At 35.5% G+C, this 27,040-nt stretch overlaps 1 protein-coding gene across 3 annotated transcripts in view; it reads left to right on the forward strand.

Annotated features, from left to right (window-relative positions):
- Positions 1 to 9,812, forward strand: part of LOC6645686 (ecdysone-induced protein 75B) — a 129,751-nt gene extending 119,939 nt beyond the window's left edge. For 2 of the 3 annotated variants that reach the window (XM_023177580.2, XM_023177581.2), the window contains 4 exons: positions 3,216 to 3,454; positions 6,769 to 8,512; positions 8,579 to 8,617; positions 8,759 to 9,812. In XM_023177580.2, coding sequence (XP_023033348.1) covers positions 3,216 to 3,454; positions 6,769 to 8,512; positions 8,579 to 8,617; positions 8,759 to 9,630 — 2,894 coding nt within the window. In that variant the 3' untranslated portion in view covers positions 9,631 to 9,812. Of the gene's footprint in view, positions 1 to 1,371; positions 1,459 to 3,215; positions 3,455 to 6,768; positions 8,513 to 8,578; positions 8,618 to 8,758 lie in introns of those variants that run through there. The other variant, XM_023177582.2, reaches the window with a different exon arrangement.
- The last annotated feature ends 17,228 nt before the right edge of the window (positions 9,813 to 27,040 follow it).

Genomic DNA, 27,040 nt, shown 5'->3' on the forward strand with positions numbered 1-27,040 from the left:
ATGGTTAATATTTTGTTTAGTTATTTCTTAAGTCTTATCACAACTGCAAGGCAAAACAAAAAAAAACACCTCTCTCTTCGAACAAAATAAACAGCTGTTTGGCTTTAGCTCAAAGAGCTTAAAGCGCTCTCTTAACACTCTCTCGCTTGCTTAACCGCTTTTGTGCTCTCTCACTTTTTCTCTCTCTCGCAGTAGTTGTTGGCGGTTGTTGTCGGTTTGTTGTCCGCTGATTTTGTCTTCTTCTTCATTTGCTACTACTAGCGGCGGTTGCGGCGGCGACGGCGACGGCTGCTACCTTTTGTGGGGTATATTCGTAACGTGCTTTTGCTTTTTACAGTTAGTCGCGTTCGAGACCTTGTCGAGTTTTGTCATGTTAGCGAAAGATTACTTTTTTTTTTTTTGTTAAATGTTAAAAAAGAAATATCTAAATAAATATTTCAAAAGAAATTATTTAAAAATACATAATTTAAACAAAAAAAATATTAAAAATAATTATAACGTGTTTTAACCCAAAACCACAACAACAACAACAAGAAAAAGCATCAAACCAAAAAGAAAAAATGAATATATAAAACAAATGTTAAAAAATTATATTCTAAAATATATATTCTATTCTATACAATACTCTGGTTAATGTGAAGAAAAATCGACCCAAAAAGGAAAAACATAAAAACATACATAAGAACCAAAAAAAAAAACACACACAAAACATACAACAAAAAAAAGAAAATCTCTCCAGAAAGTTAGTTCCAGAATTTCACTCGTTTCTTTTGGATTACGCGCTAAAAATAATAAGAAACAAAACAAAATAAAATATATATTAATATATATTAATAATATATTGTGAAACAAAAGTTCCTGCAAAATAACTACAACAACAAAACAAACAACCACAATCTACACCAACAACAACAGCAACAAAATAAGAAGAAAGAAATCAGAAATATATAATTAACAAAAATTATCAGAATAAAAGTTTATTACACAAGTGCAAAACAAAAAATTTAAAAAAAAAAAAGAAAAGAAAATTTATTGTCTTTCTTTTTATATATGTATTTTTGTGTTTTTTTTTTTAACGTTGTTGAGCAAAACCAAAGTTTAAACAATTTTTTATAAAATTTGTTTTTGTGTGCCCCTCTGTCGTCTGTGTGTGTGTGCTTTATATGTATGTATGTGTGCCAAAGGAAAATTTGAAATGTTTTCAAAAACTTCAATCAAAGAAAATAAGTGTTAAAAATGAATGCGAAAACAGAGTGCAAGAATCTCTAAAAAGAAGCAAGAACCAAAGTAAATAGAAACAGACAGAAAGAGAGAAAACTCCTCTTAAAACAAAACAAAAAAAAAAAAAAAACAATATAAATTAATTAAATTAAATTAAACTAACTACAAATCACAAAATGGCTGAAGAATTACCCATATTGAAGGGCATACTCAAAGGCAATGTCTATCACAATGCGCGTAAGTTTTAAAGCACAAAATTTAGAAAGTGAAAAAACCAAAAACCAAAAACCAAAAAAAAAAAAAACTAAATAATATTCAAAATAGCAAAAAAAAAAAAAAGAAATGTATATATAATTTGGACTTGTTATCATCAAGAAAACCCAAAAACAAAACTCTCTTTTCAAACAATTTGGGGCCTGACACAGTTTACAAACTCAAAACTCAAATTCAAACGCTTTCAGTTTTCAACTTTAATTTCACACTCTCTTCTGGGCATAAAGTGTGTGTGTGTGTGTGTGTGTGTGTGTGTGTGTGTGTGTGTGTGAGTGTGGATTGAAGCCGGCTGAAAACTATTTAGAGATATGTAGATAGATGATGATCATGATGAAGATCATAATTCTCTTTTCACTCCAAGAGTCTTCAAACTCGGCTTTGACTTTGTTTACCTTTTTTTTTTTTTTTTGGATTTTCGTTTCGTTTAAGCGCCATTGAAGTGTTGACCTCGTTTATACCATAATTTTTTGTTGTATTTTTGGTTTGCGGCCGCGGAAGAGCTTTAAACTTGAAATGAAACTTCAGTTGAGTTGCGTTTGTATATCTGTTTCTATGTGTGTGTGTGTGTGTGTTTTGTTTTTTCGCTATTTTCTATATCGCATGTTTGACCAACTTTATTGTTGTTGTTGTTGCTGTTGGCTTTGTTTTCGAGCTTCGAAAGTTGTTCGCTCTAATTTCTACGCGCAGTCAGTCGCGCAGTCGCATTTTCCATTTCATTTGACCTGAATTTCGCTTTGAAGAGTGGCACAAACACACACACACACACACACAGAGAGAGGCTGACAGCCGGTTGGGTGGCTAAAAGAAGTGGGTCAAAAACTTTAGTAGGCGATTTCTCATTATTGTTGCTGCTGCTGCTGGAAAAAGTCAGTTTGTCAGTTGGTGTCTAGTGGAAAATCATCATTGAGTTTTGTTTCACTTTTGTTAATAGAGTTTTTTTTCTTCTGCTTCTTCTTCTTTTCAGTGAAATTGTAGAAATTTCATTTTGACATTGAAAAGTTGGTCATCAAAGAGAGAGAGAGAGAGAGAGACTTGAGACTTTTGATTGATAAGGTAGATGAAAAGCAAAAAACTTTGATTCTTACTTATGAAATATGATCTACACTGTCTCCAAAAAGTCTTTAAACATCTCTCTCTAATACACCAAACTAACCTAATACCAATAAATTGTTCAAGTTTTGGGGCCGAAAATTTCCCTTCATTTGAGACAATTAGCCCCACGATGTTTTGTCTAATGCAAAAAACGTGACTTGAAACGTGTTGTAGAGCCTTAATCTCGTTTTTTTTTTTTTTGGCAAAATGTGAAAGTTCACCCACATATACACACAGAGAGAAAGAGAGAGGGGGAGCGAGAAAAAAGAGAAAGTGTAACAAGCCAATGAACGCAGCGGATCAAGCAAACTGACAGCAGCTGAGAAAAGGCAATGACCTAGTTTAAGATCAATCGAAACCCAAAAAAAAAAAAACGAAAAAAAAGAAAAACTCAAAACTCACTTCCTGCGTGACAAAGAAACAAACAACAGACAGGACAACAGCTGCTGTTGCTGCTGTTGCTTGTCCCTTTATTTTCTTGTTGCACCTGCTGTTGTAATTACAGACGATGATGAAGATGAAGATGATGATGATGATGATGATTGTTACATATGTACCTTGTATATATAAACTGTATTTCTTTAAACAAAAAGTACTAACCGGAATGTATTTTTTTTTTGTTTTTGCAGCTGTGCGATTTGGACGCGTGCCCAAGCGAGAGAAGGCGCGCATTTTGGCCGCCATGCAACAGAGTACACAGAATCGTGGCCAACAGAGAGCTTTGGCCACTGAGCTGGATGATCAGCCACGTTTATTGGCCGCCGTATTACGCGCCCATTTAGAGACATGTGAATTTACAAAGGAAAAAGTATCGGCAATGCGTCAACGTGCCCGTGAATGTCCATCGTACTCAATGCCAACATTGCTGGTAAGTTTTAGCCACAGAAACCTTCTTCTTCTTCCACCACTTCTTCTTCTTCTACTTCTTCTATGTGTAGGCGACATTTCCGGGTAAATAGTGTAGAGGGTGAGGGAGGGGATACATTCCGTATCAGAAACTTAGACAGACAGACATTTATTGACATGCATAGATCAACATTAGCAACAACAACAACAACATTAACCATATTGAAACTAGTTACTCATGCTCGAAGGTGAACTGGTTTTGCATTGATTCATTTATTTGGCTCGCCATCTCTGTCTGACATACAGTAGAAACCAGGAAATCATGTGGCTAACACGTAGACGCGTCTTGAGGTGTTCTTGAAGTGACTACTCCGCATCGGATTCACTTCTTTGGGGTCAAGTTCTTAATGATGATGATCATTGTGTGTGTGTGTGTGTGTGTGTGTGAAATCAAAATCAAAGCAAAAACCCTAAAGACAAAACCACATTGTCATTGAAAACACACACACACACATGCACACACATAAAATCCAATCCAATAGATGATAAATGTTTAATGACGTCACTAACCAAAGATCTTTAAAAGATCTCTCGCTCTCTCTCTCTCTGTTTCCCTCTTAAAAGAAGGAAAGCGAGAAAAAAAGTGTTTGTAGCAGTTTTAGCTAAGCGATAAGACGTGTGTTCATCGACAATAACAATTATAGTACTTATTTCCCCCCCTCATTTAAACAAAAAAAAAAGTTCTAAAGCTCAAGGTCAAGCGTAGCGTCATTATTAATAAAGCGTGCGAGAGAGAGAGAGAGAGGGAGAGGGGAGATGGAGAGAAACACACGCAAAACGTCCAGACGACGACAACGACACAACGACAACGACAACACATGCCGCAGCTATTTTAATAATAAATTATTATTAAAATAAAAGAAGAAAAATTAAAGCAGACCACAAAAAAGATAGAAGATAGATAGATAGATAGATAGATCGAGCGATCCAAACCCAATGGCCAATGGCCAATGTCAAAGTCAAGAGCAAGGCTAAACTAAATGTCTGTGATCTTTACACACACACACACACACACAGACAGAAGAAACTAATCTTTTTAACTAAAGTTGCTGCTGCTGCTGCTGGCAAGTAATTTCTAATTATTTCTGCAGCGCAGTTTAACTTCTGGTATTTGGAATAACGAACGAAATAACAACAACAACAAAACGAGCGACCTTGTGAGCGAGTTATTTTTTAACCTTGGTATATAAAATAATGAAATGAGCGGTTCATTTTTGCGCTGATATTTCCATTCTATACAGAACTTAAATGAGTAAACAATAATCATAAAAAAAATAGAAAAAATTAAAATATACATACAACAAATACATGTATGTAGAAATGGAAAAGAACCTCTGGCCCTCTCTTTCTCTATATATGCAATCTATATATATGTATGAGGAAGCATGTTTTTTGCACATTTTTACAACTGTCTGACTGACTGAGATGTGGAAAAGGGGTTTCCCCCCACCCAACTAGACGATGTTGTTGTCGTCAGGTGGTTGCCTACTCTCTGGCTTATAAGGAAGTGCAATGAATGTGAATATGTGAATGAATGTGAGACGGAAGAATCAAATACAAGGTTAAACAAAACCCAAAAGGGGCGAGATTAAAATGCAAAGATCAGATCAGACAGAGACACAGACACAGACACAGACACAAAGATCGCTGATAGAGTCAGAGCAAATAGAGGAAATCATAATCGAAAGAAAGCAAAAGAAATTCATGTTGTGTTGAAGGTCTTTTCGCGGGGGTCTTGTGATTTTTACCTACCTCTCTCCTCCTACCAGTCTAAGCAAGCAAAAACAAAATATTTTTGATGCTATTTTTGCACAAAAACTATTTCCGCTTTTGCGCAAATCAAATGATACAAAAGGAACCGAAATGATGCGAAACGATACGATATATAAAAATATATATGTATATCGGTAGCGCCGGCAAGAGACGACGACGTCTAGAGATAGAAAATAGAAAAGAAAAGAAAGCAAATGAAAGAAAATGCTCTCTCTTTCTCTCTCTCAATTGGGTGGGTGTTTCGCCGGTTTGCCGGTTTTGCACTTGATGAAGGCCAACAACCATTACGCCGGCAAAAATTCTTTTGTTGGGTGGGAGGGGGACAAATATATAATTTTTCAAGGTTAATCACAGACCACACACACTATATAGACAGATATGTATATATATTTTTAATATATGCGAAACTACATAACGTGTGCTTATTGAAACAGAACCGAATGCAAAATGCCAAAGCAGAGTAAAAGAGATGAGAGATGCTCTTGGACCATATGAAATCAAACATAAATTATAAATTAAGTCAATGAGTAGCAGGGTGAGGAATGACAGAGCGACAGATGGCGGAGGGGGTCTGAGTGTGTGTGTAGGGGTCGCCCGGCACGTTCGTTTTGGTGTCTCAATGCGCTCGACAAATGCCGCGCGTGTTGATGTAACTCAAAACCCGGAAAGCCAAATAGCAAAATAACATGAACAATCGCATGGCTTAGAGATACTTACACACACAAAGAGAGGGAGAGAGAGAGAGAGATAGAAAAAGAGAGTGTATGGAGGGGTAGAAAATCAGAAAACCCCTCTATACCGAAAAAAAAAAACACGCGCCACATCGCAACTATGAGGAAAAACCTTGAACTCTGGTTCGTCGACCTTGGCTGGTAATGTCAGCGAGCGCGAAAGCACACCTAACTGTAGTTAGAAAGAGACAGCAACGAGAGAGTAAGAGAGAGAGAGGGAGAAAAACCGCCCCTAGAAACTACAACTAGCTTTTTAGGCAACAAGCTTTTTGCTTTACGTTCTTCTTTCTATACAAAAACACAGAGAAAGCTTCCAGGCAAAGTCAAAGGCAACGCGCCATAAGGAAATGACAAAGCCAAAGATAGAGACAGAGGTAGGGAGAGAGAGATGGGGAGGGTGTGTCTCTTTCTCTGCTACAGTTACACGGGGGGATGGGCGTTTTAGTGTCGAGTGGTGGGCGTACGGAAATACAAATAGTTATGATTATTGATTTAAATGAGCTACAACACTAGCAAAAGGCTAGAGAGGAGGAGAAGGTACGACGACGCAGGGGCAGAGGCAAGAAATGAGGTTCGGCGACCTTCGCGTGCAATGACGTGAATGCTCTATGGATAGAAAAGATGTGGGAGGCGGGTGAGAAACTATGCAACAGTTTGACAAAATGCTACAAAAGAAGAAGGAGGAGGGGAAAATTGTAAAAGACAAAAACGTCAGAGTTTATAAAATGTGTTTTTTTTTCTTTCGTTTTTTCTTCATTCTCTTTGTGTTCAGGCCTGTCCTTTGAATCCCGCACCTGAATTACAATCCGAACAGGAGTTCTCTCAACGTTTTGCACATGTTATACGCGGCGTTATCGATTTCGCTGGCATGATACCTGGCTTCCAATTGCTCACCCAGGATGATAAATTCACATTACTGAAGGCCGGCCTCTTTGATGCGCTATTCGTGCGTTTGATTTGCATGTTCGATTCATCGATCAATTCGATAATCTGTCTAAATGGCCAAGTGATGCGACGCGATGCCATCCAGAATGGTGCCAATGCCCGTTTCCTAGTGGATTCCACATTCAATTTTGCCGAACGCATGAACTCAATGAATCTAACCGATGCCGAAATCGGTCTATTCTGTGCAATTGTCCTCATAACCCCCGATCGTCCGGGTCTAAGGAATCTGGAGTTAATTGAGAAAATGTATAGCCGCTTGAAGGGTTGCCTACAATACATTGTATCACAGAATCGTCCCGATCAGCCGGACTTTTTGGCCAAATTGCTAGAGACAATGCCCGATTTGCGTACACTGAGTACATTGCATACAGAGAAATTGGTTGTTTTTCGCACCGAGCACAAAGAGTTGTTGCGCCAGCAAATGTGGAGCATGGAGGATGGTCAAATGGAGACGAATCAAGCGACAGCAGCAGCAGCAGCTGGTGGCGGAGCAAATGTAAATACAACATCGTCAGGCAAGGGCAGTCCACACAGTGCTGGTGGCTGGGATGCCATGGATGTGGAGGCAGCGAAAAGTCCATTGGGCTCCGTGTCGAGTACAGAATCTGGTGATTTGGATTATGCAACGGTGGCAAGTAGCAGCTCGCTGATGCAACAGCAACAACATCAGACATCATCGACCACAGCACAGCCATCGGCATTGGCCAGTTCGGCACCATTGCTAGCGGCCACTCTATCCGGTGGTTGCCCATTGCGTAATCGTGCCAATTCTGGTTCAAGTGGAGATTCTGGTGCCGCTGATATGGATATTGTTGGATCGCATGCACATCTAACACAAAATGGTCTGACAATCACGCCCATTGTGCGTCATCATGCACCACAGCAGCAGCAACAGCAGCAACATCAGCAGCAGCAGCAGCAGCAACATCATCACCAGCAGCAACAACAACAACAGCAGCAGCAGCAACAGCATCCCCAGCTACATCATCATTTGACATCAGGATCGGCGGGTAGATATCGTAAATTGGATTCACCCACCGATTCGGGCATTGAGTCGGGCAATGAGAAGAATGAATGCAAAGCGGTTAGCTCCGGCGGCAGCAGCTCATGCTCCAGTCCACGTTCCAGTGTCGATGATGCCTTGGATTGCAGTGATGTCGGCGGTGGACATCATCATCATCATCATCATCAGGTGGTTGTGTCGCAACCGCAATTGAGTGTTGTATCCGTATCGCCCATACGTTCGCCCCAACCATCGAGCAGTGCCAATTTGAAGCGACAAATTGTCGAGGATATGCCCGTGTTGAAGCGTGTGTTGCAAGCTCCACCATTGTACGATACCAATTCGTTGATGGATGAGGCCTACAAGCCGCATAAGAAATTCCGTGCATTGCGTCATCGTGAATACGAGAGTGCCGAAGCCGATGCGAGCAGTTCGACCCAAAGTCTGAGCGCCATGAGTCCCAGACAGAGTCCGATACCGGCAAATGTGGCAACACCACCACCACCGCCAACCACAACAACAACAACAACAACGGCAGCAGCATCAGCAGCAGCACCAACATCATCCGGTTCGGCAGCAACAGCAACAGCAGGAGGAGCTGCAATTCCGGCATCATCACCAAACACCAACCAAGGCAGTCAATTGCATATGCATTTGACACGTCAACAAACGCCACCACAGCAGCAGCAGCAGCAACAATTCCACCACCAGCAACAGCAGCAACAACAACAACAACAGCAGCACAACAACCACCACCACCATCATCATCATCATCACCACCAGCAGCAGCAGCAACAACAACAACAACAACATGGCTCCTCAATGGCCAGCACTCATTCGGTATTGGCCAAATCCCTAATGGCCGAGCCCCGCATGACACCCGAGCAAATGAAACGCAGCGATATCATTCAAAACTATCTAATGCGTGAACCATCAGCAGCCACCAGCACCACCAGCAGCAGCAGTGGTCCCGGCAGTCGCAGTCCAAACTGTGCATCACCATCGACCAGCTCGCCGCCACCACCACCCACCGGGGCCGGCGGTGCTGGCAGATGGGGCAGCAGTTCGGTGATTACCACCACCTGCCAGCAGCGTCAGCAGTCCGTATCACCGCACAGCAATGGCAGCAGCAATTCCAGCTCCAGCTCTAGCTCCAGCTCATCGTCATCCTCGTCGTCGTCCAGTTCAACGTGCAGCTCATCATCATCGGCCCAGAGTAGCAGTTGTCAGTATTTCCAGTCCCCACACTCCACCAGCAGCAGCAACAGCAGCACAATCCTAGCTGCCACATCGACATCGGCGGCATCTGCAGCATCAGCATCAGCAGCATCGACCACCACAACATCAGCGGCAGCAACAACCACGGTGCCAATGCTGGAACTGCAAGTGGATATCGCCGATTCGGCCCAGCCATTGAATCTGTCCAAGAAATCTCCCACACCGCCGCCCTCAAAGCTGCACGCCCTTGTGGCAGCAGCCAATGCGGTCCAACGTTATCCCACTCTATCGGCCGATGTCACTGTAACGGCCAGCAATGGGCCACGCAACAGTCCGAGCCCCAGCCACAGCAGTCACACCGCCAGTCCGGCGCCCAGTTCGACACCACCCACAGTGGCTTCACCCTCATCGAACGGTGGTGCTGGCGGTGCATTGGCCTCAGTGCACAAAGTCATGCTGGAAGCGTAAGGTGTAAGGAAGGTAACCAATCAATCAACCAACCAACCAACCAACCAACAAACAAAACAAAACCAACAAAACCAACCAACCAACCAACCAACATTAGCAGCAGGTGAGAGGGGAGAGACTGACATTGAAAATGGGCAAATAAAAAAATAAATACATAATTTACACAAAAAAAAACTTTCCTTAACAACCAGCCACTTAAAAAATAAACAAAAAAACAAACAAAAAAGATTTAAAAATTAATTCAAAATGGGGTTCGAGCAGTGTACAAAAAGAAAATATGTAAAAGAAAACCAAGAAAAACAAAATAAAGAAACAAAAAAACAAAAAAAATGCATGCAATTTAAATATTATTATTATTATTATTATTAAATAAAAATGATAAGAATACAAAAAACAAAAATGAAGAAATCAACCAACCCCAGCTTTGAAAGGTATTAAAGAAAAAATAAAAAATAAAATATATAATTATGATAAGTCAAGAAATATCTTTACCGTTTTTGCTGCTCTCCCAAAACAAACAAACAAACAAACAAACAAAACAACAACTAAAAATGGAGTTAAATTTAAAAAAAAAACAAACAAAAAACAAAAGGTTTTCCATTTTTAATTCTTAACTTTATTCTTCTTCCGTTTCTTCTTCTTCTTTCAACACATTGTTTTTATACGTTTTAAGCTCTTGTTGTACATATTTAAAATTTACTATCAAAACAAAAAACAAAAATGAGAAAACAAAACACTATACATTATTTTTTATCCAATAATTAAATATTAATTATTATTATATAATTTATTGTTAAGAGCAAAAACTACTTTTTGCTTCTATATAACGGATTAAGTTATGTTTTTTGAAAAAACACGCAAATTTACCAAGTAATTGTGTAATAATCTAAATATTTTTTTTTTTTTAATATTTTATACGATCTCTGAATTAATAATGATTTTTTTTTTTAGCTTAAACAAATAGAAAGGAAGTTCATTTTTTATGAATTTTATTTAGGGAACTTTTTTTTTTTTTTTTCTTATGTTAGGAAGATTTTAATTTTTTTTTTTTTTGTTATCTTTTCTTTCTTTGGCACAAAAAACCAAGTAAGCAAAAATATTAAAACATTGTTTTCTAATTTTAAACAACATAAATATTAAACAAAAAATAAAAGAAAAAAAGAGTAAAAAAAAAAACAAACAAAAACGGAAAAAAACACACACAGAAATTAACTATAATCAAACTTAAAAGTAAAAAAATAAAAGAAAAAGAGAGAAAATGCTTAAAAGTTTTTATCAAACAACAAAAAAAAAAAAAAATATTGAAAAGGAAAACCCAACGTTAATAATAACTATGTATATATATATATATATGTATATATATATATATATATATATATATATATATATATATATGTATATATATGCATAAATATATATATTGTATTTGTTGTGTACATATTTAAATGTTAAATTAAAAAACAAACAGAAAATATTTAAAATATTCTATGCTTAAAACAAATTAAATGTTTAATTGGCGTCAAACAACAAGAACAACAACAACAATAACTTAGACACACACTGAATTAAAAAATAATAAAATGATGAAACAAATTTCAAACTTATAAGGATATATATACATATATATATATATATATGTATATTAACAACAAACAAACAAAAAATCAAACAAAAAATCTATATTTAAAAATGTGGACAAAAAAAAACAAACAACAACAACAACTTGCGGTAGCAAAAAACTATTACATTAATTATTTTTATAATTATGAATTATGATTATTATTATTATTATTATTATATTATTATTATGATTAAATTTTAAATATATTCTTATGTTTAGTGCAAAACAAACAACAACAACAAAAAAAACCAACAAAAAACAACAAAAAAGCAACAACAAAAAACAAAGCAAAAAATGCAAACAACAACAACAATTTGTATTGTCAAATCAATAAAAAATTTGTTTAAACAAAAAAAATTTCCAAAAAAAAACAACAAAATTTCTTCAGTTTTTTTATTTACTTTTTTTTATGATTTTCTTGCGTTTTTCAGATTTCTCTTTTTTTTCAGTTTTCTTTTTTCAGTTTTTGGTTTAGATTTTTCTAAAGGGTGAGAAACCTTGGGAAATTTGTTCTTCTTAATTTGTTTTTCTTATTGTTTCCACTCCAAAAAAAAGGTAAGTTTTTATTTACTTTTGTTCGTTCTTCTTTGAGTTTTATGTGAAATATGTAAAAAAAAGAAGGAAAATAAGAAAATTACCGAACATAAGAAGAAAACAGAACAAAACACAAGAAAGAAGGAAATCTAAAATATATTTTAAATATATTCTTTTAAAATTTAAACAAACAAAATATCACACTTCAATAATTATATATGTATATATACCTTATATATACACATATACACTATATAGAAAAGAAAAATAACTGAACAAAAGAAAATCTTAAAACTTTTTTTGATGTATGTGTGTGTGTAAAACATTGTCCGTAATTTTTAGCCAGCAAATAAAAAATAAAAAAAAAAACAACAAAAAAAAACAACAAAAACATATTATTGTAATTGTGTATTAAAAAAAAGACAAAAAAAAACAACAAAAAAAGGAAAAATATTTTATGTAAAAAAAAAACAACAAAAAATTCAAGAAAAAAGTAAAAGAGAAAGAAGATAAATACTTTTGAATCCATGTAAAGCAAAAGGAAAAAAGAGATAGATAGAGTGAGAGAGAGATAGAGAGAAAGCAAAGAGTTTGAAAGATTAAAGAAAAGGATAAAGTTATTGGATGCTAAGGATGATGATGATGATGATGAAATATATATATATATATATAAATATATTATACGATATAGGTTTTCCGTACGTGGCAGCGACAACTGAAACAATGAAATTTGCGACAATTAAGCGTTAATGTATTTAGTAACTAAACTTAACCTTAAAAACATTTCAATTGTGTAATTCCAAAATGAAAAAATTACAAAAAAACAAAAAAAAAAGTTTAAGAAAAGTAAACCACACACACAAACAAAAGACAAAAGAAAGCAAGAAAGAGAAAGAGCAGCAGCAAAAGAAAGGATATATATATATAAAATATATATATATATATATAGTTTTTTTTTTTTTTTTTTAGTCACAAAACAATTTGCGGCATAAGAAGAAGAAAAAGAGCAAAGAAAAACTTAAGAGAAACAAACAAGAGATTTTAAAGCAACTCAAAAAGGAGTCAAAGAAAGAGTTTGAAAGAAGCAAGAAAGAAAAAAGAAAAAACAAATGTAAAGAGAAAGAAAGTAAAATAACTTTCCAAAGGAGCAAAACTTTTATGTATTTTGTGTGTGAAATTGTGAAATAAAATAATAAAATACTCAATACAATTTGTTTTAAAACAACAAACAACAAACGAAGAAAATAAAGAAAGGAAGACGACGACAAAGCAGATATGAAAAAGAAGGTGAATAAAGAACATGAACCACAGACAAAAACAAAGAAAACAAAACAAAAAACAAACCAAAAAAACAAACACAAACCCCAGAATAAGATGAAAAAGAACAATGAATAAAGGATGAAAATGATGAAATGAGGGATAAACCCAACATGGAAATGGAATATGTGAATAAAAATAAATATGATTATAAGTATTTAAAATATATCAACAAAAATTATGACAAAAAAATACAACAAAAAAACAAAAAAAAAAAAAGAAAAAAACAAAAAAAAAAACGAAAAAATCAAATTGTTTTTATTTAACAACCAAACCTTAGAAATGGAATTACAGACCAAAAAAAGTCCTAAAACAAATCTTTTTCTTTACAGAAAGGTAAGTATTTGGTTAAACTTTCTTTTGCAGATGGATCTTGTTGAAGATATAAGCCGATCTTTAGATGAATATGAATATCTTTATTGAATATGTCGGATAGTGTTGATTAAGTGACTAATAAGTCGCAGCCTACTAGTTAGTTCCAATTGATTGACAGGTGTGTCAATTGTAGCCCTGGCATTACCTTTGCAGCGGTTACACAATTGACACTTGGAATGTTCCCTGGAATGTTGAGTTTGCAGGATGACAAGCATCATTTTTGCTTTACCAACAACCAAACCAAACCAAATGTTGAGATCTGTCGTCAGGTCAGGTTCTATATAAAGCAGGGCCTCGGGCTAGAGAGCTCAGTCAATAGTTCCCCCCTGGGAACTAGCCAAACAGTTCTATAACACAGTGATAGTGAAAAGTGAAAACCATAAAAGACATGAGTGAATTAAATAATATTGTGAACAAATACAATACATTTTTAGCATTTCTTTGGAGTTTGCATCAAAAATACTCGGATTTTCAGGTTCTTTAATACTTGATATCTTAGAAAAATACATAAGCCTGGTCTTGGCTTTGATAACTTCTCTCTTTTAGCACGTCCTAATGTCAATGGCAAATCTAACTCTTTAAAATGGCGCCTGTAGAATGGGTCCAGCAGAAAGTATGGCCTCTATATTAAAGATGGCCGGGTAAAAGACTAAAAACGGCGGGTAGAAGACTCAAAATGGCGGCTGTAGAATGTTTAGTAGCTTGTATGGCTGTCATATAAGGGATGACATAGATGTCAGACTGATAAGCAAAATCGACAATTTGGGAAGGAAAATCGAAATCCTTCTTGGATATCGAAATTTCACCAGCATCATACTTTGGGGGAAAAAACTTCTAATTACTTTTTATCCCGCTTTGATCATAGTATGCAAATGCTTTAACGCAATTTTAAAATTACGTATACGCAATGTGCTCTTTATTATATGTGGTAAGTCCGGGTAGTAGTAGAGATGGCCAAAATAGTCCAAGTTTTAACTCGATTCAAAGAAATTGTACATTGGGCCCAATCTATAATGGAGTTTCCTAAGAACGTTATAGCCTTCGTGTTGTGGGGAATAGGGAAGAGATGTACAGTAGAATCTGGTTATAACAACTCCGACTAAAGTTCGATGAGCGATTGGTTGGTCTCAACTCAAACTTATATGAAAAGGCTTCCGGTTAGTGCTTCTTCCGGATATAACGACGAAAATCGTCGGTCCTTTGAGCGTCGTTATAACCGGATTCTACTATATTTGCTACTGCATAGTTCTAGTAGATTGTGGTTATTTTATTTTTTAAATGCTTTAACTTTACATACAAATTGCAACAAACTTTTCTTTAGACATTTCTAACATCGATTGATGGTTCATAGTAAATAAAGAAAAAACTAGAGAACTACGAAGGTGATTTATATCTAGAGTTGGTTTTTGCAACTGATCGTTTCTATGACATTTATACGTTATAAGTAGACCAAATAAAAAGAAACTTCCAAAACTTTACTTACCTATGTACTTATATAAGATGCTTACCAACCAAGTCTTATCTCAATGAATCTTGGACTGAGAAGAGAACAATCCGTTGAGACTCAGCCTTTGATGTAGATAGCGGAAAGGCTGAAGTCTTTGATCCATTTTATAATACCCCCTGGAAGGGTATACAAAAGTGTAGATTTACTTAAATATAGTAGAATCCGGTTATAACGACGCTCAAGGGACCGACGATTTGTGTCCTTATATCCGGAAGACGTACTTACCGGAGGCCCTTTCATATAAATTTGTATTGGGAGGAACCAAACACTCATCGAACTTTATAAACGGAGTCGTTATAGACGGATTCTACTGTACTTATATATCATAAATTTGTAGACCGTTTCAGAACTAATATGCAACATTTTGTGAAAGGAAAAAGAATCCTTTAGGTATTCACCTAAAATCTGAAAATTAATTTGTTTAAAGTTTTTATTTATATATTCCATTAAATAGTTTAATTTCTTTTGAAAAAAAAGCCTTATTGTAGTTTTTTTTTGTAATTTAATTTTATTATTAATTTGTTGAAATTTTAACTTGATTTCTTTTCAGTTGTGTAACTTGTCGCCTTTCTTAGAGAGGAAAATTTTCAGGTATGTTGATCCCAAAGATCCTTGGGGTGATCAGAGAGAAGTGGAGAGCTTTAAATTATCATTACTGCACTCCATAAGCGGTTAGACTGTCGCTATCCCCCTCACCACCCTCCCCACCCTCTCTCTAAAAATGCAATTAGCAACAGTAATAGTTAAAGAATATTATCTAAAATGCACATCCATTGCCTCCTATGGTCAAGCCATTCAAAAAGTATTTACAATTGTTAAAATGCTTATCACTCTGGTTTTTTTTTATTCTACACATTCTCATACATACAAGTATATATATATGTATATATGTGTGTATATGTATGTACATATACATATGTAGAGGTAGAGGTAGGTAGGTAGGTAGGTATAAATATTGCATATGACAGTGTCGTCTTCTTGCTCCTCCGCCTCCTCCTACTTCGTGTTCCCTTCTTCTGCTGTTGCTTCTTCTTCTTCATCACACATTCTGCCGCAAACGATTATTTTCAATGTCGCGCCTGACTCTCTGTGTTTGTGTGTGTGTGGAATTTGTTGCCCGTGACCTTGAGAGCGATAAGTGTCGCGAAATGAATTTGCCGAAATAATCAAATCAGCGTGGCTGTTGAGCGGGTAGCGGGTCGTCCCTGCCTCTGTGTGTGTATATGAGTGTGTGTGTGTTAAGGCGTCTGACTAGCGTGAGTGCCGCGTGTAGATAACAATAGTCGATGTCAAGCGATAGGGACAACACACACACACACACACACTCACACACAAAGAGAGAGAGACACTCTAACACACATCTCCCCCTTGGCCCGGCCCCTTCTACCACCCACCACCACCCCTCTCCTTCACCCTGTTTACGCCTACCGCTGTCTCGCCCAACCCGAGCGCTTAAATGCCGATAACATTGCAAAAATATTCTAATTTTAAATATAAAACCAGAGACGTCAGAGGCACGGGCAAGTGTGTGAGAGAGAAAGACACTTGTGTACACACACACACACACACACATATTTAGACACTCTTTGTTATCTTCAAAGTCAATGTCAAAGCTAAGGCGAGTAAAAGCAGCGTAACAAATTAACTAAATGTGTGCAATGCGGCGTATGAGTAATGACAAGTGACCAGTGACAACAAGTCGACAAAATGACAAGCAGGAAATGCAATTGACTTGTTGAATCGATTCCATTTATTACAATTCAATGTCCATAACGCCAGCCAAAGGCAAGGCAAGGAAAGGGAAGGCATCATACATCCATATAAGAAATTATATATAATCAATTTTATTAACATCAATGAACATTTAAATGGAATTATTTTCAACTAAATTATAATCTAAAATATATTGAAATAGAGTTTATATATATTATAAGTGTTTGAGACCTTAAAGACATAACTTATAATGTTTTTTTCTATTTCAAAGACTGATCTTTCTGTTTTTAAAGACAAAATCCTATTTAAATATTTATGTATCTAACTAATATAAAACCAAATTTTGAAAAACAAAAATTTCAGTACTAGTTTTCAATATGAATATGAATTTCATTATATTATGATAAAGTAAATGTTAACAAAGTTTTTAGTTTAAGATTCCAGTATATTAGACTGTAAATAATAATTTAATGGATTTTTATTTTATTGATAAAAAATGATCATTTTCATATAAACATATAAAGCTAAAAGATCTTACAATATATTTTGATGTAAAAGAGTAAAAGAGGGTAAAACTGTGGCGTCAAAAACGTCAGGTTTTAACCAAGTCTCAGTAAAGACAATTAGGTCAAAATCAAAAGAAAGACTATCTACAAAGAGTTTAGTAAGTTTTGTATTAAGGCCTCTGACATTCTGATAGCCGACAGAGAAGGAAGTTGTTAGTTTTTTTGATAGAGTAGAAGAAGGAACAGATAAGGAAGGAGTGGAAATAGATGAAGAAGAAAGAGGAATAGATGGTGAAGGAACCCTTTGGTGAAGGAATACATTGAAAGGAAAACTCAATAACTTTTACTGAAAATCGTGGGCTTAATGGTCTTAAAAAAACAAATTTTTTTTTAATTGAATGGTATGTATCTAATTTGGTAAAGTTCTTAGAAATTCTTTAAATGAAAAATGTATTAAAAATTTATAAAATTTGTTATTTAATCTAAAATTTGCTTTATAAATTTGAAGAAAATTCAACAATAGATGAACTGACACTATCCATATTTTTGCTTATTTTATTTACAAATTTTTAGTTTAATTTGCATTTAAATAACAATTTTATTGAATTTTATAAAGTTTTCAAGTAAAAGGTCTATTAAGAGTTTTATTTGTATTATTATATAATACAATTTATATTATATGTATATTTGATGTTATTATGATATTTACAGGGTATACAATTAGTTGAAATGAATACTTGAATGGACAAATCAAACTTTTGCTTTTATTTTTGGGCAATTTCCTTTCAATACTTTGATACTTATTTTTTTTTTCAGTCGATTTTTTGTTGGTTTTGTTTTTAATTTTTTTTCGCATATTTCACCTTGAAATAAAACAAGCATCAAATAAATTAATACTCGCACACACTTACTCACACAAACACACACATACACGCACACACACAATCATACACGCTCATCGCTTCGAAAGCGACCAAATTCCAACGACAACAAATAAAAAACAAATATACCTATACATATATGTATGTGTGTATATATATATATATATATATGGTATGTTAGAACAAGAACAAATACACAAAAACCAACAAAAAAAAAATAAAAAAATATATTCAAGGTTAACTGATTAGACGAAATTAGCAAAAAAGTTCTAAGCAGATGATTGAACGAGAAGCAAACCCCGCAGACGAAAAAGCAGAAGGTGAAGGGGCTTGGAGTGTGTGTGGGGGGACGATCGAATAGAGTAGTGAGTGAGTAGTGAGCAGTGCGTGTGTGTGGGACGAGGGACGAGGACGGAGGGAACAATTCGGGTTGGGGGTTTTTGGGGGAGCGGTCAGATGAGAGCACGCGCTAAAATAAAAACTCACGCAACGCGTTATGTCGGGTGCGTAGAGGCAACCGAAGGCCCCCCCACCGAAGTCTCCTTAAGCGACCAACGAACCGACCGACGGATCCGACAGACGGACCGAGCGCGTGTGTACGCATGTGAAGAGAGCCATTCCATGGAACCATTGTCGTCAGCAAATGGTAAATGTTATAGGCCTATGCGTGGTACTCTCTCTCACTAAAACACTCTAATACAATTTGTGGCCTATTGATTGGGCAATTGAAGTTGCACATAAAGTATACGCAGTGTATTACACTTATTGTTAGTGGAATAGTGTGGCTGCATATTTTGTTCAATGCATAAGTGTGGCTGCTTATTAAAATTTTGCAAAAATATGCAACCACACTATTTGCTAAAGTGTATAAAATAAGTCTATCGACATTCTAGAAAAATTCTCACCTCATACATTGCGACTCGTTTTGCGTTAAGCCTTTGCTGATATGTATTTCAATACATATATGAGTATATAATGTGGATACATATGTATTCCCGTGGGGGCCTCCATAGAAACAACCAAAAATATTGTGTAAAAGAGACAGAGAAACATATCAAAAAAGAAAAAAAAAATAGACAAAATACATGTATAAAGAGTGAATAGAAAAAGTCCCGCCAACCGAATAATTTTTTATATAGCAAAATGTATAGAACAAATTTTGCGCCGCATATAATAAATTTCATTTATGTGCCGCGTGCTAAGTTAACCCAAAACCTCTCGTCCCCACCGCGTTCTGTTTGCCCAGTCAAAGCAAAAAAAAAACCAAAAAAAAAGACCATATCCCGATGGTTATACATTTTATTTGGAATTATGCGCAAGTTGTCCTTGAGCGTGGGTCGGCTCTGTCTCTGTCTCTCTCTCTCTCTCTTTCTCTCTGTGTCTCTGGGGGCGGATTGTTGAGTGTCTAGGGGAGTACAGGCACAGGGGGCATACCGGGGGGGATACCGAGCGTATATACTTATATGTGTATAAATTTGTTTAGCTTTTGTTTTCAAAGGCAAAGGTCGTTAAATATGGCGATTTATGTGGTGACAGTTTGTGAAAGGTTTAGAATTGTGAGATTGGAAATGGAAATTTCGGGGAATTGTTTATTAAACTGATTAAAAAAACAAAAACAAAAACCAACATCACATTGAAATGGCAAATGGTAAAACTGTAGTGAAACGAATGTCTTTTCCCTACGCATTTATGCTGGCGCCACCTGCCGGTCATCAATCATTTTACTTAAACTTAGAGAATTGCAAATTTTTCGATATAGCAATGCAGGATTTCATAAAAAAGGAGTGACAAAGGCTTATGATGAATACAAAATTTGGTGTTGTAGTTCCCAAAATCTTCAGAAATATGTAGATGCCCATTAAGATAATATACATACATATATGTATATATGTACCTATAGACATCAGAGTCGGAATAAGCCAGAGCGGTTTCTGTAGTTATCCAACAACTAAAATATAAGTTTCCGGGGTCATAAAGGAATTTGAAACATCACTTTCCTTTGTGAAAATTAGAATATGAATCCAAAGCGCTCAAAGAACAATTCGCAAAGCATCGTGTAAACATAAATTTTTGATTAATCTGTTTGTTTTTTTATACTATATTTTAAATAGGATATATATCTCATATAAATCACAATTTAGCATATTTTAAAACACATCAAACGCATAAATATATGAGAAAATTAATCATTTTCATAAAAATCATGATGATATCAATTTTTTTTTTTTTGCGAAATTGGCAAAAAATTTTATTATTATTATTATTATTAAAGTATAGGATATAGTTATAAACTATCAACCTAACTATATTTTACAAGCACTGGCAACTAAGGCCTTCGGCTTAGACGAAAACTACATCCATACACTAGCCTGGGATTCGAACCCGGATCCTCGTTGTTCAGTTGACTAAATGACTGGGCCACTTAGACAACTCATCTACCGAGGACTGCTGGCAAAAAATTTACTTTTTGAGATTTTAATGCAGATGCAAAGACATTATTCTAACTTCAAAATAGAGAAATGAATTTTTCAAATACTCAAAAATGTTACTAAATTAGAGCTTCATGAAATTAATGTTTAAAGGAATACTTGACATTTTTTGTCTCGCTTAAAAATATAACTTGATAATTTTTGTTTTTTATAATCCAAATAAAAATTTCAATTAATGCATTAAAATGAGATATAACTTTTGACGATCGGTTGAGATTTGACAAAGTTACAGATTTTTAAAATTATGCATTTTTAAGTATTTTCCGAATTTTTCAAATTCAATAACACAAAGCGAATCAAAAGGATTGATAGTGTCCTGTTATCTGGTCAAAATGCAGACGAAATGATTCACAAATTGTTGATAAGATTCCCAAAATAAAATAAAAAATTAAACCATTTTGATGATTTTGTTGTTTTTGTTTTATTTTTTTTGATTATAGCAAAAGGATTGATCATTCAAAATACCAAAATAAAAATTTCCATTACCTTTGCAATTCACCTTAAAAACGCTAACCTAAAAATAAATCACAAAAAAATTCTCCATGAAAATAAAAGCAGAAAGAAAAAAAAAAACGTAAATACAACGTAAAATCAAGCAATAAAGAGTAAATTATACTATGTATAAACAATAACACAAAACAATTTTACGTTTATAATACACACAACAAATAAAAGAAAGAAAACGAAAAAAAAAAACAGCAACTACAACAACAATAATAACAAAATGATATAAAGGTAAATACAAATAAAGCGCACACAAATACAAATACAAATACAAAGCAAAAGCAAAATGCGCTTGACATTGAACTTGAACTGCAGAGTGCAGTCGACTGCGAGGCTGATAGCAGAAGCAGCGACAAAAGCAGCAGCAGCAGCAGCAGTAGAAGCAGAAGCAGCAGCTGTTGGGGGGCAGCTGTTTTTTGTCTGGCTGGGTGTATGAGTGTGTGTGTGTGTATGTGAATAAATGCGCTTCGAGGTCTGGCTGCAGCTGGTAATGAACTCAGAGTAATAGCCAAGTAAATGAATACTGTAATCACAGCGGCTAAATAAGCTTGTAAACCATAATTGATAACAATAATAACAACACAACAACAACAACAAAGCACTACAACAACACTTATCGAAATAAAAACTTAACGACTATCGATATTTATTTTTAAGCGATATATCGATTGGCACGATCAAGGTGTTATCGAATGTTAAATCCATCTCTAGCTTGAGGATATTTACCATAACTTAAAAAGTAGTGCCAAAAAAAAAAAAAAATTGAATAGAGTTTTAAATTGTTTACACTCTGTACCAAATGAAACATAACCACAATGTAGAGATGAAAATAAAATAAAATAAGTTGATGTTTAGTTTAATAACTTCATTTAAAAGCATATATAACTATAATTGAAGTGAATAAAAAAGGAAGCTCACACATGCAAGCATATAAAGATGTATGTGTAATGGGGGCGCTCCGTTTGGCCTGTATGGAGCCCCATGCAGATTACATAATACGGGTAAGGTGTGTTACATAGTTTACGAATTTGTTTTAAGAAATCTCTTCGTCTCACAACAACAGAACAGTATAAATTATTAAAGGAAAACAATCTGGTTATCACTTAAAGAAGGAATTTAAATTTATTTTTTAATGGATATTAAACATGGATTAGGAAACTCTGGAAAAGCAGAAAGAACTCGATCTTTATATATACCACTTATACCTTATGGAGCTTTTCACATCGTTAGACGTCGGATTTAAGGCTTTTAAGCTGATTAGCCAAAAAATACACACACACACACATATGTATATAAACAACTTAAGGAGGATATTTTGACGTCACATTCTTATTGGTAGCTTCAAAATGGTTTAGTGATCTATTCTATGGATTGTTCCTTGTTTTAGCACGTTGATTGCTTTTGAGCTGTAAATCTGTTTGTTTAGTATGTGTATTCCTAGACTTCCTTCTTCTTAATGAGTAAGGCGACGTTACGTAACCTTTTTCCTCTCGTTACGTAAAGTTCAAGGGAGAATTTTCATTGGAATGTAGCAAGTATATTTTTCATTTATCGCTCTTGTTAATATTAATGTAAATTCACAACGATTTAAAATATGACACCATCTTCCATAGTAGATAAATTATATTACATACATAGCTTCAATTTGCTGTTGCAATGATTAATTATATATATATTGCTCTACTGATGCAAAAGCTATGGCATCTGTTGGATTAACACATACTTTAGGTATAGATAAGGTGGTTGATCATCTCAAAAAGCCCCTATGACTAAATGTAATAACTGAATCATATTGTAATCTTTTTTTCTTTCTTAAAATAAGGTTTCGTTTCTGTTGTTGTTTAAGTAAAGTAAGACTCATGATTTCGTCTAAATCTAAACAGAAAAGTACATGAGTCGGCGAATAATGTATGTATGTACCTACATTTCCCGGAATATGTTTAATCAAATAAACAGCAGTAAATTGTATTTATTTCAAATACTTAGTATATAATTTTAAGTTTGATATTTAATCTACTTTTACTGCTATTATAATTAATATTCCCTTGAAGGTTATGTAATGGGATATATGCTATATACTATTACAAGTAGATTGTCGACAGTTCTTTTTTAATATCCTTGAACTGGTGGCATTTTTGGAAGGCATTCATAATGTGAACAGAATTTAATTCTCCATCATCGAAATGATGATGATTCTCATTCTCATTCTCATTGAGAATGCTCCAATGCCAATGCCTACGATCTCCAGCCTCCCCTGAAACGCCTTCTCGGACGTAATAAGACACCTTCCCTTGGCATAAATATCGACAGAATACAATAAATTTAAATATTTATAACGCGAACGGCGGATGTAATGACCCTGGGATCTCTCACTCGTTCTCGCTCTCTCTCTTAAAGTTTAGTTCACTTCTTGTTTTATGCCTTATTTGATTTATTTGTTTATACATACATATGTAGAACTATAATCTCAAAAGTCGAAAAGTCTTCTTAAATCAAAAGAAAAAAAGAAATATGACTTCTTTCATCATCATTCGTTATTAATTTATTTCGACGTGTGTAAGAGAGGTCGGGTAAATCCTTGAAGTACACTTAAGGGGCGAAATTGCTATCGATGTTGTCAACAGGAATTGATATAGGTCAAGCCCCGGGCTTTATTAACATAGAATGGGCATAGTCCGTTCTGTCCCTTTTTGCTTTGCTGTCTCTTGAGTTGAGTCCTGGTCCTGGTCTGGTATCTCCTCGGTTGCTCTCGCTCTCTTTTATTTAATTTTCGTTGTATTTTTGTGCTGATTTTAATTAGACAATTAAAAAAGATGAAGTCCCTTTCATTTGATTCCTCGCTCAAGTTGAGAAGTTTTTACTTTGATTTGGGTCAAGTGACAGCTAGACCCTCCTACCGCCTACTGCCTGCTGCCAGCCTTTAAGCTCTTGAAAATTTGGTATTTTTGGGGTTGGTTTTTCTGGCAAAGGTTTTTTTTTTGTCTTTGTTTTTATGTATTATGGGCTCCAGGGTGGCCTACTTAAGTCTCATCTAACAGAGTCATAACATCAGTGGATTCTGTGCGTTTTTTTTTTTTGTTTTGGTTTTGGTGGGTGTTCATCGAGAGGGTTTTTTTTAGGGGTAATAGAGGGGGCGGCGGTTTTTAGTTGAGTTTTCTTTTGCCACATTTTTCAACTGTGTATCCATTAATTTTCAGTTGTGCTGATGCGAAATCAAAAGTTTGTAAACTTTCCATTTTCATGACATTTGCGACACTCACTTCTTTTTTTTTTGCTTTTGTTTTTGTTTTTTTTTTTATTGCCCGGCCACTCTCAACTTTGACCTTGAACACCAAACACAAAAACCAAGGGTAAGATGGCTAAAAGTGTATGAGACAACAGTCCAGGGGTAGAGCAGTAGGTTTTGTTTTTTGTCGTCCAACAGAGAGAGAAAGAGAGAAAGATCCTACGCAGCACAATAGAAAAAGTTTTACTTTCACCTCCCACTACTAACCTCCCTGTCCAAAAATAAAAGCTCTTTTAGCAAAAAAAACATATATAATCTAAGATATTGAGACTTGGACTTGCGCATATCCTGTAAATTTGTCCATTTCCTATCACAACTTGGGCTACAAAGAACAAAATTTGTCGTAAATTGACTTAAGATTCGTTTCCAATGACAAACGACTTTTTCTGAATATGTTTTTTAAACTTTTGTCTTTGCTTTAACTTAAATAGTTCAAGGATATTTCTATGAATTCGAAGGGGCCAATAATTTAACAAAATTTTGTCTTTTGAAAGAAATTATTGTAAATTAGATTCGTTAACTAAATTCGATTTAAGAAGGTGTTGAAGATATGGCATAAAATCGATAAAAATCGATTTCGGGGCCAAACGAAAATGTGAATTTTTTACGCCTTTCTTTGGATCGTTGTTTTTTTTTATCACTAATTGATTCTTAAGCATTATTATTTTTGAAACTCTAAAAGATAGTGAAGTGAATTCTTCGTCGAAATTTTTAACTCGCTATATTGAATATTTTGTGAAATTATAACATATATTAAACCCTTTAGTTCGATCATTTAATGAGTATTATGTTAGAACAAAAATTTTCGACGCAATTTCATTGTGTGGGTGCGTGTGTGTGTGCATGCGTGTGTATTTGTGGGGGTATTTGTGGGTGTGTAGATTGTTACGGGGTTTGTTGTATACAAATGTGGGATGGTTCTATGGTCAGAGCAAATATTTTTTTGTTGTAATTGTGTAAATAGCAAAACGGCTCTAGGTTATTGGCTTGGCTGTGGGGTTACGAGAGCGTTTATTTTGTTGCGGTTGTTTGCCATGCCACCCCCTTCTTACCCCTATGCCCACCACCCCTACTATCCCCATACCATTTCCATTAAGAGGATTCAAGGGAGTGGGTTTTAAGCAGGAGAAGGGGTTCTTTTTCTTTAGCCTTTAAGCATATTGCATGTGATATTTGTAAAATTACATTTAACTAGCTAATCGCTAGTCTATGTATGGTGGGGTGGGCTTCGTGGCTTGAAATTGAATTGGGATTAAAAAAACTTATAGAGATTAGAAGTTTAGCCAAGTTTTGCTGTATGTATGTATAAAAACCTTTTGTGAAGTTGACTTAATGCTGCCCAACTAATTCTTCTTTAACCACTTGACTCTCATTTAAATTTTATTATGCTTTGTGCTACCTACCAACCTACCTACCTACCTACATATATATGTATGTCGTTGTGTGGTGCGGTGGATCCGGGTCCCTTTTTCTCTTCCTCTTTTTCTCTGTCTCTCTGTATTCCCGAGTCGTATTCCCAAATGTGCGCCACGTGTAAATAAGCAATCAAGCAAACTGAGCACAGAAACCAAGCAAAGCCCAAGGCTTCTACTTGGCATCAGCCACCCCAGTTAGGAGTCCTTTTCAGTCCCACTTCATCATCTTATCGGGTAGCTTTCCACACAAGACACGTGGGCCGACGAGGCTGATAACACCAACACACAGACACGAGTGTGTGTGTGTGTGTAGAAGGTCCTGTCGCTGCTATGGCAAACTGAAGGCATTGCCATTGCAATGTTATTGTCAAGGACATTTCAATACAAGGCACACGCTTGCTTGTCTTTCGCCCCAACCGAACCAAGAGCATCCATCCATCCATCCCCACCCAACTTTTGGGGACCCTTCCACAGGACAGCATGTTCCACAAGATGTTGTGCCTTGACTTGCCTTTGACCTTTCTGAAGGAGATTTTCGCCAACGAAATGGTGAAACCAAGAACATTTTTTTTTGTAACAACTTGTTGGTTGGTTGACTATGCGCGCGAATATTAACAAGCTTTTGGAATTCTACTTTTAATTCTTTCCAAAAAATGAAACTTGAACAAATAAAGAGACAAAATGTCCCTCTATCCCACTCTCTCTACCTCTGTCTATCTCTCTCTTTCCTCTCTCTCTGTGTGGCTCTGTGTGTCATTTGGGCTGTCTCTGTTTCTTGGGTGTTTTGTTTGCTGTGTAAACAGAAAACAAATCGAGAAATGCTGCGAAATAAATCTGCTTAAAACCAAAAATCACTTACAAGAGGGTACAGGGACTCTTACATGAAGGGATCCTTGTAGGCGGTTGCTGGCTGTGCGTGTGTGTGTGTGAGTGTGTGTGGGAAAGGCGCGTGTCTGTAATCAAGTGAAAAGCAAAATGAGAATTCATACAAAAAACGGCAAGTGGCAAAACTGTGGAGGATTCAACTCACTTTCCTTTTTTCTATCTCTCTCTCTCGCTCTCTCTCACTCTCATACACTCTGTCTTTCCATTCATATATATGGCTCGTTCTCTTTCTTTTAATTTGACAGGCGCGTGCAACACTTGTCAATGTGACCTTGGTAGCTGCCAATGCCATTCAACCATCACTCAACCATAACCAACCGCCCATTCAACCACCCATCGCCCCCACCCATATCCTTTGGCTCATGTAATTTGCGCGC

This window comes from Drosophila willistoni (genome assembly GCF_018902025.1).
Source record: "Drosophila willistoni isolate 14030-0811.24 chromosome XR unlocalized genomic scaffold, UCI_dwil_1.1 Seg8, whole genome shotgun sequence".
Taxonomy (NCBI): Eukaryota; Metazoa; Arthropoda; class Insecta; order Diptera; family Drosophilidae; genus Drosophila; species Drosophila willistoni.